The sequence below is a fragment of the Malus domestica genome, chromosome 10 (genome assembly GCF_042453785.1).
Source record: "Malus domestica chromosome 10, GDT2T_hap1".
NCBI lineage: Eukaryota > Viridiplantae > Streptophyta > Magnoliopsida > Rosales > Rosaceae > Malus > Malus domestica.
In genome coordinates this window covers 13,815,284-13,833,027 of record NC_091670.1, presented here as the reverse complement: position 1 = coordinate 13,833,027, position 17,744 = coordinate 13,815,284, and the positions used below count along the sequence as shown (strand labels likewise).

At 36.0% G+C, this 17,744-nt stretch overlaps 1 protein-coding gene across 1 annotated transcript; it reads right to left on the bottom strand.

Annotated features, from left to right (window-relative positions):
* Positions 1 to 3,408: 3,408 nt before the first annotated feature.
* On the bottom strand, positions 3,409 to 6,707 carry LOC114827576 (B3 domain-containing protein Os01g0234100-like). Its single transcript, XM_029109630.2, has 7 exons — positions 6,501 to 6,707; positions 6,342 to 6,407; positions 5,670 to 5,707; positions 5,395 to 5,566; positions 5,093 to 5,299; positions 4,538 to 4,619; positions 3,409 to 4,435 (listed from the first exon to the last, which is right to left on the bottom strand). The coding sequence occupies exons 1-7, from the start codon at positions 6,618 to 6,620 to the stop codon at positions 3,780 to 3,782; spliced, it is 1,341 nt and encodes a 446-aa protein (XP_028965463.1). The 5' UTR covers positions 6,621 to 6,707; the 3' UTR covers positions 3,409 to 3,779.
* Positions 6,708 to 17,744: the final 11,037 nt, after the last annotated feature.

Sequence of the window (17,744 nt, the reverse complement as noted above, 5' to 3'; positions counted from 1 at the left end):
TCATGAAAGCAATAGATTCACTAACACTTAAAAGTTTATTTATACTTTCATCACTTGTGTAAATATTTTAAATTGAAGATCGAATTCATTCATTGTATTCATATAGGGTCAAGGAGTGTTGATGTAAAAAATAATCAAAATCAAAGTTAAAATAACCGTTAAATCGTGATTTTTCGTTTATAACCGTCGAAAAGTTTTGTCCTGTTACTTGATCTTTGAATGTTTTTTTTTTTTCAATTTTTGGCGTATGCGATCTGGAAGTATATACAAACAAGTTTGACGGTTGGATTGTTGAAACTAGTTTCGCAAAATGTGTATCTCATCAAAACAATATATTCACTAATACTTAAGAATTTATTTATATTTTCATTAAGTATAACATAAGATTTTGTGGTATCCACTAGTGTAAATATTTTAAATTGAAGATCGAATTCATTCATTGTATTCATATAGGGTCAAGGAGTGTAGTTGTAAAAAATTATCAAAATTGGAGTTAAAATAACCGTTAAATAGTGATTTTTCGTTTATAACCGTCGAAAAGTTTTGTCTCGTTACTTGATCTCTGAATGTTTGTTTTTTGCAATTTTTTGGCATATGCGATCTCGAAGTATATACAAACATGTTTGACGGTTGGATCGTTGAAACTAGTTTCTTAGAATGTGTATCCCATCAAAACAATAGATTCACTAACACTTAAGAGTTTATTCATACTTTCATCAAGTATAACATAAGATTTTGTGGTATCCACTAGTGTAAATATTTTAAATTGAAGATCGAATTCATTCATTGTATTTATATAGGGTCAAGGAGTATAACTGTAAAAAATCATCAAAATCGGAGTTAAAATAACCGTTAAATCGTGATTTTTCGTTTATAATCGTTGAAAAGTTTTGTCTCGTTACTTGATCTGTGAATGTTTTTTTTTTTGTAATTTTTTGTTGATGCGATCTCAAAGCATATACAAACAAGTTTGACAGTTGGATCGTTGAAATTAGTTTCGTATAATTCGTATCCCATGAAGTTCAATGGTGTGTGTGTGTATATATGTATATTTATTAAGTAGATTTAAATCTATTTATTTTGTATGTATAATTATTATAATTTTTAGGGGTATAAAATTTAATTTAAAATTTAATAAATATATATATATATATATATATATAAATATAACTATTATAGTTAATATTTTGGGGGTATAATTATTATAGTATATATAATTATTATAATTATTATAGTTAATTTAATATATATATATATAATTATTATAGTATTTTTTTAGGGTTATAAAATTATTAAATTAATATTCTGCTTATCGTGTCTCGTGTTACCCACATGTATACCCGAACCAACCCGTTATCTTAACAGGTGCTTATCGGGTTACCCGATAACGACCCGTTTCATTATCGCGTCGACCCGAACACCTGTTAATTTCGTGTCGTGTCGTGTCGGATTATCAGGTCATGCCAGGAATTGCTAGGCCTATATACGGGTCATATATATGAAATTGTCAAAAGTAAACCATGTCAAAAAGCTTATAGCTTGAAATGATTAATCTTAATCAGATTATGTGCAGATTCAAAATATGAAAAACAAAAACAAAAACCCAAAAACAAATATGTATAAATAAATAAATATAGAGGTTTTCTCTCAATGCTTTTAGCCATCTGCGATTGTATGAGAGATGAAGATTTTTTCCTCAAACAGCTTTTCGTTGTCTTTTGATTGCCTACCCACCAATACCATACTCTGCAATCATTAGTAAACAAAACACTCACATTCCAAGCAAAACCAACATATTACATATCACAGAGAGAGAGAGAGAGAGAGAGAGAGAGAGAGAGAGGACCTTAGATGGTGGTGGCCAAGAGGAGCTCTGCTTCTGCTTCTGGTCTTGAAGAACAGCCATGGCCATGGACTCTCTCTCTCTCTCCAACTTTATGGTTATGGAGGTAAAGAGTGAATAATGGAAAGATGATAAGATGGTTAATGGCAATTTACATTAAACGGATTTATTATCATGTGGCGTTTCAATTCAATAATACATTGTCATGTAAAGAAAAATTTGCACATAACAATACATTGTTGGACAAGAAATGTCACGTAGTTCTGAACCCATTTAATTTAAGTCTTTCTTTAGAGGAAAGGCTAGAAGGTGGTTGGAGTTAATTTTCAAGCATAATAGTGTATTTTAGAAACTATATAGGTAAGAACAGCAATTTTCTAGCCATTTTCAGTGTAATGCTATTCCACTTTCCCAGAAAGAATATAAAATACCAATAGACTTCCCTCCCAATAATAATTTAAGTTTACCTACAGTTCGATGAGTAGGGGACATATGTTAAAATGAGCAGTAGGACTAGAAGGAGCCCATTCGGTTGTAAGTTAACTAAGCTTTTTCTACTTTTTCTTGTCATGTGACTTATTGTGAATTGATAAATTGATAAAATAATGTAAAGTTTCGGATTCTAAGTTTTTGTATTTAATTTTGTTGCATTTGACTGTGTTTCACTTCATCATAACTCTTACCATGATCTAAGAACTCAAAACATGACACATCTCGACAAAAAAAAAAAAAAAATGACACACCATTTTGCACTAAATTCATTTTCATTTTGCTTATTATTTTCTAAACTGTTGCTATGTTTCTGTCTCTCGCCCGTCACGATCAGCCACTCCATCTCCTCCCTTTTCTATAAAGACTTGAGGGTTCAGCAATTGATGACCTAGTAATTTTCTGGGGAAAAAATTGTAATTGAACTGAATTCTAGATAAATAGCCTACGAATTGGATTTAGCCTTTTTTGGTTTTGAATAAACCTCATTGACATGTTATGTTTTGAGTTGTTAGATCATTGTAAGAGTTAATATTAAATGCGGCTAAATGCAACAAAGACAAATGTAGAGGCTCGGGGATCATAATTACGATCACACTGAATGTGAATATAGTATCTATTCAGTTGTATCTCAAGGAAGACTATTTTTGTGCTAATAATAATACCTACCTACATGTTAAATTAAAAAAAAAAAAACACAAGATAATAATAGCTATATTAAGGCCTGGTTTGGTATGATTATGAAAAAAGTGGGTATAAAAAAAAAGCAGTTTTTTTTGTGTTTGGTAAACATTCAGCTTCAGTTTTTTTTCACAGTTTTGAGTGAAAAAAAACAAAAAACACAAAGCTGCAAAACTCAGCTTTAAAAAACCGACCTTTTTTCACATCTGTTTTACATAAAAATTTACCACACTATAATACTGCTTTTTTTTCAAAAGCACTTTTACAAAAAAATTTACCAAACATCCTGTTGCTTTATTTCATAGCTGTTTATTCTCATAGCACAGCAGAAACAGTTTTTTTTCAAAGCACAACAATACCAAACCAGCCCTAAGTGTTGCATCCAAAAGCTGAGCTTTTAACTCAAACGGCATGTAGCATTTAATAATTCAATAGAATAGATAAATAAATTGGCTGAGCTTTTGATCTTACAATTTGTTCTATATCATATAATTCCAAGACTGGAAATTGCCAAAGAAAAAACACAAAGGTAAACACTTGTGATGCCACCAGTGCACTTTATTCTTTGATGAAAATTACCCAAAATAACTGCAGTACAAATTACAATAACTGCAGCTCCGCTATACGTCGATCATCTCCTGTAAAATAACCAAAACGCTGAGTGATCACAGCACAAGACGCGCATTTCTTCCTCATATAGCTTTGGCACGATGATCTTTAAGTTAATACCCAAAAAGAAGTGACCAGATTCTTTGAAGTTTTCCCGTCACCAAGGGGCTTTAGCCACCTCTTGGAACATAATTTCCAGCTCCTCTGGACTCCTATTCGGAGTCTCAATCTCAGAGTCAAGATGACTATCCATGGCCTCTTTTACTTCCAAAACATTTACCTCCTTAGGTCTTTTTGATTTTGAAGCAAGACTTGCAAGCTGGTCCAGGCGAGCACTCAGGAACCGAACATTCATGCCTAAATCATCAAAGGCTTTCAGAGTCTTATCCCAGGTCGAAAGATAATCTTCCGGGGTAGTGATCTTGCAGGCCCTGATGGCATCTGCAATGTTGACTGTCTCAGAAATTACTCCTGCAATCAGTTTACAGTTCAGACCCTCCAGAAGTTGTCCATGAAGGAAGGAGTTCTGACTGCCGCAAAGCTCATAATACTTGGTCAAGACGTATTTCGAAAATTCAGAGTTTATGATTAAACCATTGACCTGAACGTTGAAGTTCTCCAAACAGTTCACTTCTTTGAAAGTGACAACTGACTCTGAAAGTCTAAGACCATCCAGAAATTCAGAACCAACATCTACACAATCATTTTCAGACTGATCTGATATTGGACCAGAGTCCGTATAACAGACTATTGCATTCTCCTGCGGAATAGGCTCCAAAATCTCACGTTCCTTTCCACGTGCAGTAACACCTCCTGTATGATTTAAATCGCATGCAGGGATCAGAAAAGTAAGAGTTAGTTATAATTACGAAGCCACTTGGCACACGTAATTTGATGAGTTTTGAAACAACTTACCCGTATCCATCTGTTTGATGGGAGGATTTACCCTCATGAGGGGAAAATTACAGTCCACTTCATTTGATCTAACGATAAACACCTGCAACAAATAGATAGCAAAAGAATTGAGTATCTCATACGCATTCAGAAGTAGCATCTCAAAGCAATAATGTAAATCTTGTCTTTTTTTCTCAAAATTTCCATTCAAGGGAAACCCCACCTAAATTTAAGATAAACGATTTGACAAACTGAAAAAAAAAATGTACAATTACCAAATTACGTGACCCTGTTTCTTTAAATCGTGGAATAAACGATTTCATCATCGTCACAATCATAATGGCATCGCTGAAATCTATTGTCTATATATAATTCTACATTTAGAGAAACTCTGATTTACAAGACTAGGTTTGCAAGCCTATGATCATTTCTTTTAAGGAATTGAATCTTTCTTCTCTGAGCTCATCGATTTTAATTATATGTTAGTATGTTGCATAACGAAACTTGGAATATAACAATTCCAAGTTATTAAACAAGGAATCCACACAAAAATTTCAAGAACTTTCCATCAGTTACCTTAAATTTGAAAGGAGTGACCAGATGGAAAATCACAGCATCTCCCTTCATTATCTTGTGCGCAATTGAAAACCCTCTCCATCCACCACTCAGTCCACCCTTCTCCACAAGATATTTTGTTTCAAATTCTCTCCCATTTTCATCTTCCAAAACAATCATTGAATCTTGTTTTGGCATATGTTCCCTGCGAAATTTCGTAGCAAGATTCTGCCAAACCAAAGTTAGTTCAAATAAGTATATCCTAATTAGTCAATGCATTCAGATAACTGCACAAATTGTTGAAGAGAGCGAGTGAGGCTTACGAGGCAAAATCCTCCCGAAACTTGTGACGGCATCATAACTTTGAGTAGTGAAGGAAACCTGGGGTCTAGGCTTGCTTCGATCTTCTTTGCTCTGTCCATAACAGAAGACTGAGCTTGGGAGCTCTCATATAAGCTTTCTACTGTAACTCTTACCGGGGTCTTTCGTTTACGACTATTGGTACAAAGATTGAGGGTCCAATGTTACTTTATAACTATTACAAATAGTTTTAATAAGTAAAAGCATATTACAAAGTAAACTAAATAAATTCACTGACCATTCCAACATAATGGGATTAGTTTTAGCATTCAACACCTGTATCCAAGAACGCGCAAAATATTTGAGTTAGTTCAGTGTATGAATCTACGGATTTGGATTCCATCCGAATCCTCGTTGTGAGGATCCTAAGGATCCTCATATCCTATTCGTTCATCGTACACGTGCGATTAGAAATCATTTTGATTTTCTTATTAAAAATTAAACGCAAACAGTACCTAACGAAAATTAACCGCACAATATACGATAAACGAATAAGATGTGAGGAGGATCCTCATCCTGAATCTACTGACAAGAAATCGAAAATTCCATAACTACAAGAATGTGGTATTCAGAATCTCGCTAAGGAGCGCCACAGGCCTAAAAACGACACAAATTTTTCGTTGATCGTATGATTGCATCCATGCTACAGGCCTAAACCCTAATATTTTAATTACGTTGCTGATCAATTCTCTAAAATTTAATTGGTAGCCGTCTGATAGCCATCTGAAATGAAGGAGATTTCATCGAAATCCCCATTTCAAAAAGCTTATAGCTTGAAAATATTGAAATTAATCTATAAAATTTCGAACTTAATGGTAATCATCAAACCATTTAGCTTTCGAAATCGGAAATAACAAGAACCCAATACAGAATCGGAAAAGAAAAAAAAACATATATTATTGTTTCTCACGTTGCTTGTAGTCTTCAGTTGGAGGCATGGGGGTTTTTGCCCAAACGGCTTTTCGGTTGCCATACCCTGCAATCAATCATTAGGAAACAAAAGGTCACGTACTCAGATTACAAGCAAAACGCAAATCATATCTGAGAGAAACAAATTGAGAGAGTGGACCTTATGCGGTGGAGGCGGCGGCGGTAGCAGTAGCAGTGGGTTAGTGGAGCTCTGTTTCTGGTCTTGAAGAATAACCATTGCTTCCGCCATGTTTTCTCTCACTCTCTCTACAATTGGCATAGATATAGAAAGACAGATGTGTATGAGAGAGAGGGGGGAAAAGAAAAGGACCGTTTAATTTCAAAAGAATCTTGCCTCAAATATGGAGCCAATTTTAAAAAATAATAGGGGATGCTTGGAGACATGTCCAAACCGCTTATTTAACTTTACCAAAATGGAAATAACCGTTCAACTTCTTTAGTTTTTCCATACACACATCAAATGGAAGGTTAAAATCACGTGCGGTATTTTAAATTAATCACGTGATGGTAAGCAAATTATTTGGTCATAATTTCACCTTTTTTATAAAAAAAAATTTATCGGTAATGTTAGAGAGACTAAATTTCTAAACCAAATTTTATAAACCAAATGATGTGAATGTTAATGATTAGATTATTATTTAAGTGTTGATTCAAGTGCTTATTTCTTATTTGTGACATATTATTTGATTTGCAAATTTGATTTCCCTAGTATTATCCAAACTTATATGCAACTGGACGCCAAAGTGATATTCTAAATCATTATCATAATGAAAATAAAACACAAAGTGACGCATTGTAGGCTTGTGATCACCCGGGCATCCCAATTACATGTATTGTTATTTATGCAAGTTTTTAAGGCCCCCTTCCCCCCGTTTTTTTTTACCATTGTGATTGTATGTTGTAGCATGAAACATGATAGGTCAGGCTTATTTTATCCAATATCATTTATTTAAAAAGTAGGGTTAAGTACGAATAACGACCCAATTTCAAAAGGATAATTTCAAATTGGTCTCAATCTTTTAAAACATCAAAAATATAAAAGTTGACCTGCACATTGACGTCAATGATAAAGAGCTCCCTTTAATCATGGAAGACTTGCAATATCTTAGTGGGTACTTCCAAGTGTTTTCGGCCATTAGTTTCTTTGGTCTCACTCAAGTGGAGCTGGAACAAATTGAGTGACTTAATTCGTATATTGACGCTCGTGATGCCATGAGTGTAGTTCAGCTCCAATTTCACAAGGCAACTCGAGAGAAAGGCATGTCAAAGACTGGTGAGGCAAAATACAATATTGCATCAGAATTGGCCAAGAAGGATTCAGGTACTAGGTCTTCATTCCTTGAAGATGCCTCAAAGATATCTACACAAGGTCTCCAACCTCAAGAGTGAGATGCCGAGGATGAAGATGGGGAGCCCAGCAAAGAGGAATTATTGGGTTGATGAGGACCAATGGAATGCCATGGGCCATTCAATTATGGACAATATGGAGATTAGCATGGTGCACGTTCTTCTTCCTGACTTTCAGTTCGAAGAAGCCCAACCAAATGCACTTGATGGTGATGTTAAAGTTGGAGACATGGCCCTGGTTGATTTTGTGACAATTGATCTGACTGAAACATTCAAGTAAGAGGTATGGTTAAAGGTCGCTTTGCTTGAAATTTTTGCTTGTGATTCGGCCATTAATCTGCGACACCTCAAGCTCTTATATGTATCTGCCTATATTAAGGGCGTTGAAGCCACAGTGAACATTATGTTAGTTTCCGTTATGAAGCCATTAAAGAGATCCAGGGATGAGCTTATACCGTCTGGCATCACCATGAACAGCTTTATAGGCGACAAATCCTCTATCAAGGGCATTCTGCCTCTAGAAGTTACTATAGCTGGCAAACCACTTATGACAACATTCTTCGTCGTCTATTCAAGAACCGAATATAATGCTTTGCTCGATCAAGACTGAATCCATCAGACTGGTTGCATCCCGTCATCGTTATACCAAGTCTTGATTTTCTGGGATGGCAAGATGGATGTTGTTCACCTAGTCGACATGCAACTATTTTAGACTAATATGCTCCATGATCGTTATTTTGATGACTAGGTTAGCTACATCATACTCCAAGGGCTCAATGAGTATGACTGGCCCATCAAGATCTCTATTTAGAAAGTCGTCAAAGTATGCACTGAAACTGTTTAACATGATTCGATGTGAGTCGGTTTGGCTGATCTCCTTGAGTATTTTGATATGTAATCACACCAACACTACAGAAAGAGAGGCCAAATTTTCATCTATAATGGAACATTTGCTGGCCCATTAGTGTGCGATATCTCGAGTCCCCCTTTCGAGCGTCAACCGAACTCGAGGATAATCAACATGAGGTCCAAGACCGTTTAGAAGAAATAAATGTGAGAACGGTTAAGGACCTACAAGCCCTTTTTGTTATTTCCTTGTTTCCGTGGTCTTTTAAAGTCGAACTTCGTAAATTGCTTATTAAATAAAAATATTGTTGCCTAGATATGTCATTGGTCGAGCACGATCTAAAGATAAAAAAAAAAAAATATTGTAAACCATTTCACTAACCTCCACGCTGATTCTCTACTGAAGTGCCAGTCTGCATCAAAGAAGAAATTGTTCGCCTGCTGAATGCTGGCTTTATTCGAACGACTCGGTATGTGGAATGGCTTGCAAATATTGTGTTAGACATAAAGAAAAATGGCACACTTCAAATCTACATCGATTTTCGCAACTTAAATTTGGCCACATCCAAAGTTAAGTATTCAATACCAATCATGAGATTTTGTCTTATGGATGGCCATGCCACATATAATCAAATCTTTATAGCCGAGGTTGACGTTCATAAAATGGCTTCTTGGTGTCCTGGGGCCATTGGTACTTACAAATGAGCTCTAAAGGCCTTTGTTCTCGAGAACGCTGACACCACCTACTAACGAGGGATAAACGCCATTTTTCGTGATCTTATTGGCACAATTGTCAAGGTGTACATCGATGACATTGTGGTGAGTTCCAAAAAGTATGTTAACATACTTGTGGCGTACCTTTGAACCTATGCACCAGTATAGCTTGAAATGAACCCTAAGAAATGTGCTTTTGGAGTTTTCGTTGGCAATTTTCTCGGTTTCTTGGTTCATCAACGAGGGAGTTAGGTGGACAAGAATAAAGCCAAGGCTAACGTTGACACTCATCCTCCAACAATTAAAAAACAGCTTCAATCTCTACTTGGCAAGATCAATTTTCTCCGTCATTTTATCTCTAATTTGGCCAGAAAGATGAAACCATTTTCCTTTGAAATTGAAGGATTCAGAAATGTTCGTATGGAAAAAAGAGCACTAACAAGCTTTTGACAAGATTAAGGAGTGTTTGATAAATGCATTTGTTTTGATGCCATCTAAACGAGAGAAACCCTTGAGGTTGAACGTCTCTGCAACAGATGAGTCAATCGGGTGTTTTACTGTACCAAGACAATGAGAGTAACCGAGAGCAACCCATGTTTTACCTCAGCCGAAGTCAATTACAATGATGTCGAAAAGCTTTGTCTACTTTGTTCTTCCGGCAACAAATTACGCCATTACATGTTGCCTTCGGTTACTTAGATAATGAACCAAACATATGTTATTCGGTATATGATGACACAATATATCATTAAAGATCAGATCGAAAAGTGGACTATGGCTTTATCAGAATTCGCTTTCTAGTATATGCCCTAAAAGGCAGTTAAAAGGGAAGCTCTAGCGGACTTATACGCTAACTCCTTATCGTATGGTAGCTACCTATTTGGCCTAAATGTTCTCTGGTATCACGTTCAAACATATTTCCGAGGCCAAAACATTGATGCCAATGAACTTGCCCAAATCGCCTTTTGCACACAACTTTCGAAAGGAGGGATGAGGCGGGTAATAACGATGAGGCGGGTAATAACGATTGAAAATGGCTACTCTTGACTTTAGTTAATCAACAAGCCGACTAGAGAGACAACTTAATTAGGACTCGACTAATGTCTTTGCCACCGTTGGTAAAGTGCAAAGTACCAAAGGATATCTACATTGTAGAGGTGATACAACCAAACTGGAGAAAACCAATCATGCAATATCTTAATAATCTAGGCAGAAACATGATCCAAAGATCAAGTATTATGCTACGAGGTACGTCGTATATCAAAATGAACTCTACAGATAAGGTGAAGATGGCCTTCTATTGCTATGTCTTAAGCAAACTAAAGTAACCCAAGTAATGGTAGGCATCTTGGAAAAGATGGTCAGGAAAAAACCTGGTTTGTGGGTGATAGGAGCATATTTATGCAACTTAGTTAGCTTGTTTCTTGGCATTTACTTAGTTTAATTCTAGTTATTTTAGTACTTTAAGCTATTTTCGTGTGTTTGTAGGTTCAAATAACAAAGTTAGCAACAAAGTGCTATTTGGAGCATTTTTTGGCCAAGATTGGATAGTGCAAGCATGGAGACATGAGGGTGGACGTTTTTGAAGATTTGAAGGCTAAAAATCAGCATGTGTGTGTGCAAGTGTGTTGACCTACAACTCTAAACATCCATCCACTACACCCATTACATCCACTTATTACCAAACATTCATCCACTACACCCATTACATCCACTCATTACCAAACATCCATCCATTACACCCATTACATCCACTCATTACCAAACACTCATCCACTACACGCATTACATCCACTCATTACCAAACATCCATCCACTACACCCATTACATCCACTCATTACCAAACACTCACCCAGTACAACCATTACATCCACTCATTACCAAACATTCATCCACCACACCCATTACATCTACCAAACATTCATCCACCACACCCATTACATCCACTCATTACCACATCACTCATCACTACCACCTTAATTAGATGGTGGTCCTCTCCCTAGCCTATAAATACATCCACCCTTCACCATAACAAAGGGGAGAAGACAATCCACCCATCCACCCTTCACCATAACTCATCTATATCCATCCACCACCATAATTTACCACTCATCCATCAAACCACACTTTGTGCCGCAACAAAGAGAAGAAAGAGGACCCTTGGACGTGCTTGCCATTCAAGTTGGATTGTTGGAGTGTTTTTAGGTGTTTTCATTCTTTTGTTTTCAATGCCTAAATTTGTTTATCTTTGCTTTGTGAGTATGAGGAACTAAACCCCCCCTTAGCTAGGGAGGGATTCGAAACCATGTTCATGCTTGCAATATGATTTGATTACCTTCAGTTGTGATTTCATAAGTTGTGAATTCAATTTGTTTAACTGCTTGATTGATAACTTATTCGTGTATGTTTATTAAGAGTGCACACTTAGTTTACATGCATGAATATGATGCTAGAGTATAAGGGAGTTTCACCTAATAGTTACAAACTTATATTCACAAGTAGTGGAGATCGCTTATCAACGATCGCGTTAAATAAATTCTTGGCATGAGTTTCATGCTCATCATAGTAACGAATGCCTTGTCAATACTTATAGTTTTCATAATGCTTAATGATCTTTGATTGTATCTTTATTGTGTTGTTCACGTAAAGAACTTTTGAAGAATGCTTGAATTGTTGTATGCGATTTCCCATCCAATTCAATAACTTAAGGAGAACTTGAAGGTTAATTTAAGCGGACTTAATTAACCTGGGGTGTTGAGTTTCATGATTGATCGAAAGAACAACTGAAAATTGGTTTATGTGCAAGTATGTCATGTGTGGAGAAGAACCTCCTAGCTAGCCTTCCATCCATTCAATTTACTCAAATTCGTGCAGATTTCATTAGTTCTTTAATTTACTTGTTTTGTTTTCAAATTCATCAAAACCAAAACCCCCTTTACTTTAAAGTGTTTTATTAGTCAAAATCTGTTTTGATTTGTGTTTTTAGGTGTCCCAAAAGTGGGTTAGAGTCCAAATCTGCCCAGTTTGTGTTTTAGGCAGATTTGAGCGTTTTTAGCTTGTTTTGAGTCCTTTGAGTTTGTTTTAAGTTCTTTGAGTCTAGTTTAGTGTTTTTAACTTTGTTTATATGTTTTTAAGTCAGTTTAGAGGTTTTAGCAAGCCTTCCTAATCCTCGATTTAGAACGATCCCTACTTGCATTTATACTACAATTTGACAACAAGAGGGTTTAATTTGTTTGTTAAGTTAAAATTCGCATCAAATTTTTGGCGCCGTTGCCGGGGATTAGCAAGCTAATCCCTTGTTATTTCTTTTTGTTTATTTTCGTGTCTTTTGTTTTTAGTTACTGACTTTGTTTATATTTGTGTCTTTTGTTTTTACTTATGATATTTGATTTAGTTTTGGTTCCTTGATTTCATGTACTAGAGAAGTAAGACATGGATTTTGCTACCATTTGAGCTCAATTGGCGAAACTTACTTCTCAATTGTCACAATATGCCGAAAGGACCACAATGCAAAGTGTCCCTACAGAAGGTATGTCCTATGGACAAGTATCCAACTCATCAATGTTCTCAATTCACTGCGAATGAAGATGCTTGGGGTTATCAAGGCCATAGCCAATCATGGGACAACATGTTTTCCAATGCTTACAATTCGGATTGGAAAGATTATTCAGATTACATGTGGGGAGAACCTCAACAATTCCAACAAGATGGGTATTGGCAGCAAGAAGAGGAATTCTATTCAAGACCTATGCAGCCACCACAACAATCTGCCCAATTCAATTCAGGAACGTTTTTGGATAATGATATGTTTAATAAGTTACTCACATCTTTGAACCATGAAGTAGAAAATGGAAACAAAGAGATGCAAAATCAAGCCAAGAAGACGGGAGAATTGGAGAAGCAAATTGGACAGATTATGGAGTTCATGGCACAAATTCAAGAGCAAAGTGAACTTTCCAACTCAACTATTGAAAATTTGAAGGAAGATTTTGAAATCCATGATGCTATCACTTTGGGAAGTGCTATGAAGGTTGGAGGTGAACCCAAGACATCCAAACCAAGCCAAAACATGAATGAACAGTTGCTGCTCGAAGACGAGGAGAATAACAAGGCGACGGCAAAGGAAGAACCACCCTTGTCGCAACCCCATATGCCCTTTATGCCGTCCACCACAACCAAGGTAAGCCTAAATTCAAATTGTCCTGACCCCGTTTCACCAAATGTTCTTATTCCTTGCAGGATCATGCAATCTAAGGAAGAAGTGTTGGAAATGTGCCCTAAAACCAATCATATGATGATACTTTACGGACATTTCACATGTTAAACTAATCTAGTTTAATATCAAGGGCAAAGATTATTGTTTGAGCTGTCTCATATAAATGTTATACGCTTAAATGATAAGTCCAAGGAATATGTGATTGGGAGAATGCAATCTAAAGAAGTTAGATTCATGAGACCATTCTTTCGTAGACACATCCTAAATGTTCCTGATCATAGGATTGCCAATTGGGCATTGACAGTCCGTTAAGATCAGTACGTGTTGTGTCTTTTCTCAGGAAGAGTGACTAGTCTCGAGTCATTGGTGTGTGTGACATCAAGACAAGTACGTAGGTGCTCAATAGAGAATGAGTTCACTGAACACGATCAACGAAGAGTTCTCATACTCACGTCACATGAGAACTCATGGTTGGGATAATGCAAAGTAGTCCTTTGACCTGAGGCATCATAGTTGTCTTGTGGTTAGGTCCTTGATCTTTGATTATGTCAAAGTCACCCCATCCGCGGGTGTCCACGGCATCGTCGGGGTTAATCCACTTAGCCATGGAGGCAAGTGAATGCGCAACAAGGGATCTCTAACCTTCAAACCATTTGGGGGAGAATACTCTATGATATGATTAAGAATCTCTGATCAGAGTATGAATGAGATTTAGGAAGTCGTTCCAAATCACATTCAAGGTAATCATATAAGCACACGAATCACATTGGATAGTAGACATGAATAAACTATCAAACCAAACAATGTGGTCAAGAGTATTGTATTAGAGAAAGACCGTATTGCATTTGTAATCCTAAACTCAATAGGTTCTCCACCTCTTCTGATTATCTTGGGTAACCATGATATGCTGCTAGGTGTCACTCATGGTTTATGGAAGCCCTAAACGTGTATAATCACTAAAGGGAGAATTGAAAGTAAGTTTCAATTCACAATCGATTTGAAATGGTTTTAATCGCCCACTGCCTCGCTAAAAGGAACCTAATGGATCGTACACAGTGTAAGGTGGAGATTGAAGAAACAATGGAGATGAGTAAGAATAATTAAATGGTTTAATTATTTATGGCAAGGATTAATTAATATGTTAATTAATCAAACGAATAAGTTCGTTAAAGACCTCGGGATAGTTTTGGACCTTAAGGCCCAATGGGCTTCGAATGTCAAGCCCATTGACTTAAGTTGTATGACAACTTAATGAATAATGATTCACAAAGGCCCAATTAGCCCAATAATACCCTAAGGCCGACCATTTAGAGATGGAGTGAGTTTTGGACTTATTTACAAGTTTGCCACTCCAATGAATTAAGGTATAAATATGACTTTATAGCCAAAATTCATTTAGGGTTTTATTTTGGGGAAAGGATGAGAACATAAGCTCTATTTTCTCTCTAAAGTGGCTGGCCTCCTTGGAGGGTTTAGCTAGTAATCCTACTACTCCAAGGTCACTCATTTCTTCTCCAATCTAACCTTGGTGAAGAGACTTAGAGGTTCTCAATTTTGGGAACTTGGAGAACCATTTCATCCATCCAAATCCATAGATCTAAGATGCAAGGAATGAAGACCCTCTCTTTGGGTGATTAGCCTTTGCTTATGCAAAGAAGAATCTACAAAGGTATAATTTCTCAACTAACAAATGTTGTTTTAAGTTGAGTCAAGGTTCACCAATCTACTAGGCTTTGAATTTCATGGTTAATGTTTTGTTTTTGAGTGCATGCAAGCATGATTCCGCCTTTTAATTGTTAATTGCATGCTATAGATGTTGCTCAAATGAACATGTTTTTCACAATTTTTCCTTCAAGTGGTATCAGAGCCTAGGTCTAGTAGTTGGTGAATCCTTTTGGGTTTTGTATTTTCATAGTTTATGATTTGAATGTTGTAATTGTTACAAGCTTTATTCTTGCTTCTTTGAATGTAAATTTTGTTAGAAAATTTGCCATCTCAAATGTTGTAGATGTAGTTCATATGAGCATGAATATTGGAGCTAAAATTTGGTGCCATGTTTTTGAGAATTTTCGGCCAAATCCAAAGGGTGGATTTTTGGAACCCCTATGTACCCTAGTTTGGTTTTATGTTATTTCCCTTAAGTTTGAATGGTTTTGGGATGTTTTTGGGTGAAAAATGTTCATGGAAATTTTTTGAGTTTTTCATGAGTGTTCTTCATTGTTCTTGACATTTTTGCCAAGAACAAAAAGTTTGGTGTTTTGATTTATTTCATAAAGTTTATGTTTTATGTTTTTCATATGTTTAAATGTATTAGATATTTGTTTAGAAAGGTGATGGAAATATTGGTGGGTGTCCTTTCACACACACCACTTGCATGACATTTATGTCATGCACCACTTGCATGACTTTATGTCTAAAACTACAAATCAACACACACATCACTCCCTTCTCTCCAAAACCGGCCACCCTACAAGTGGGGTGTTTTTGGGGCTTTTATGCAATTACATAAAGTTTTGGTACTTTTGTGTAATTTGTAGTTTGACCCAAAAGTTTACGTATTTACGTAAAGGCCCAAAATCATTAAAGGACAAATTGTTTTGCTCCTTTAATGAAGTTTTTGCATTTGTTGAAATTTTTGGGTTCTAGTTGTAATTACATGAAGTAGTGGACTTTTGTGCTTTTACAAAGTGGCCCAAAAGTTTATGTTTTTGCAACATAGCCCAAAAAGTTGAGGTTATTGCATTTTGGCCCAAATTAGGTTGAGAACAAAATGGTTTTGTCTCTTTAAATGAGAATTGGATTTTCATTTCATTTAGCTCCATTTAAATCAATTCTATGGATACAAAAACCAAATGAAAATGTTGCATTCAATTTAATTAGTTAAAGTGTTAATTAATTAAAGGGTGATTATGAACCTAAGCCTACGATAATTGAGCTATGTGAAAGGCCGTTTCAAATTTGTTTGAACCATGGGAATGTGTAGATTAGATTTTGGTTGTAATTTGATTTGATCAAATGTTGTAAAAGAGCATAAGCTCTTCTTTACTTTAAAGTAATTTGTTTTATTCAAATGTTGTAAAGAGCATAAGCTCATCTTTACTTTGAAGTACTCCTTTCTTGTATTATTTGATATGCATGAAAATGGAGTAGATGGTCCAACGCCCCTAAGACAACACGCCTTAATGTGATTAAACGCGTAACTAAAATCAATCACCATCCCTAGACCGAGATTCAACACTAGGCTCGTGTTGAATCTAAACAAAGGTTCATAGTCATCCTAAGGCCCTAAGGCAACTATATAGTCCATCAAATGAATGCAAAGTTTATGTTAGTAGTATCATATACTCTTGCTTTAAAAACCGTTTTATAAGCATAGTGGGAGTATTATATACAACTAAATTCAATCAAATGGACCAATAGTTGTAATAGGACCAAAATTGTTTTAATAAAGATTAAAATGAATATTTATATGTGATGAGACCTAAAAACCTTCAACCAAACCATTATTAAGTTGAGAAGCGTGAGAGTGCTTTGAACACTCTTTCGTGGCCTTCCACCGTGGTAGGCTCCGATCGTTTGTGACTCGTACACCGACTTCACCCTATCATGGGGGAGTACAAAGTGCGTGCTTACACTCAGGAGGAGTCTATATGCATACTTGATGTTGTGAAAGGTAGGCAATGAGAATAGCCAACATCATATCATTGTGAGGTTGTTCTTGAACCCCTACCCAAACTTGCATGGTGGGAATGACTTAACTAAGTGCAATGGAGCCAACATCATATCATTGTGAGGCTACATTCTCTAGAGGCCAAATAAGATGGGTACTTGCAAGAGATGCAAATGAGTAAGCGTACTCTCTCATTATTATTAATGCTAGCCAACATCATATCATTGTGAGGTGGGCTTGGTAATAGTGAGTCTCCCATACCCTACTAAGAGTTACATCCAAAACTCTCGAATTCCAATGAGGGATATGGAATTTGCCAAAAATAGTGGGTGGTGCTATTTGATTTAATGACCCGAATCAAATGGCTTAAAATCAATCAATTTATATTCGTTATGTATTTGTTTACCAATATATTTGCAAACGCTATCCAAAACTTGACTAAGAAAAGCCGAATGCTTTAGTTTCTGGACTTGGTACCACAATCCCAAATATTGTCTTAAATGGATTGTATATGAACCTAAGTAGTCTAATCCTCACAATCTTCCTATTGATAATGTATCATTGGAAGAACATGTTAGATAAGTCTATC

Bases quoted from the DNA above. Each gene is read 5' to 3' on its own strand.
- LOC114827576 (XM_029109630.2), bottom strand. From the start codon at position 6,620: ATGCCAATTGTAGAGAGAGTGAGAGAAAACATGGCGGAAGCAATGGTT. The intron at 6,408-6,500 runs GTCCACTCTCTC...GATTGATTGCAG, and splicing joins CGCCGCCTCCACCGCATAAG to GGTATGGCAACCGAAAAGCC. The intron at 4,436-4,537 runs GTAAGTTGTTTC...TAAATCATACAG, and splicing joins CATCAAACAGATGGATACGG to GAGGTGTTACTGCACGTGGA.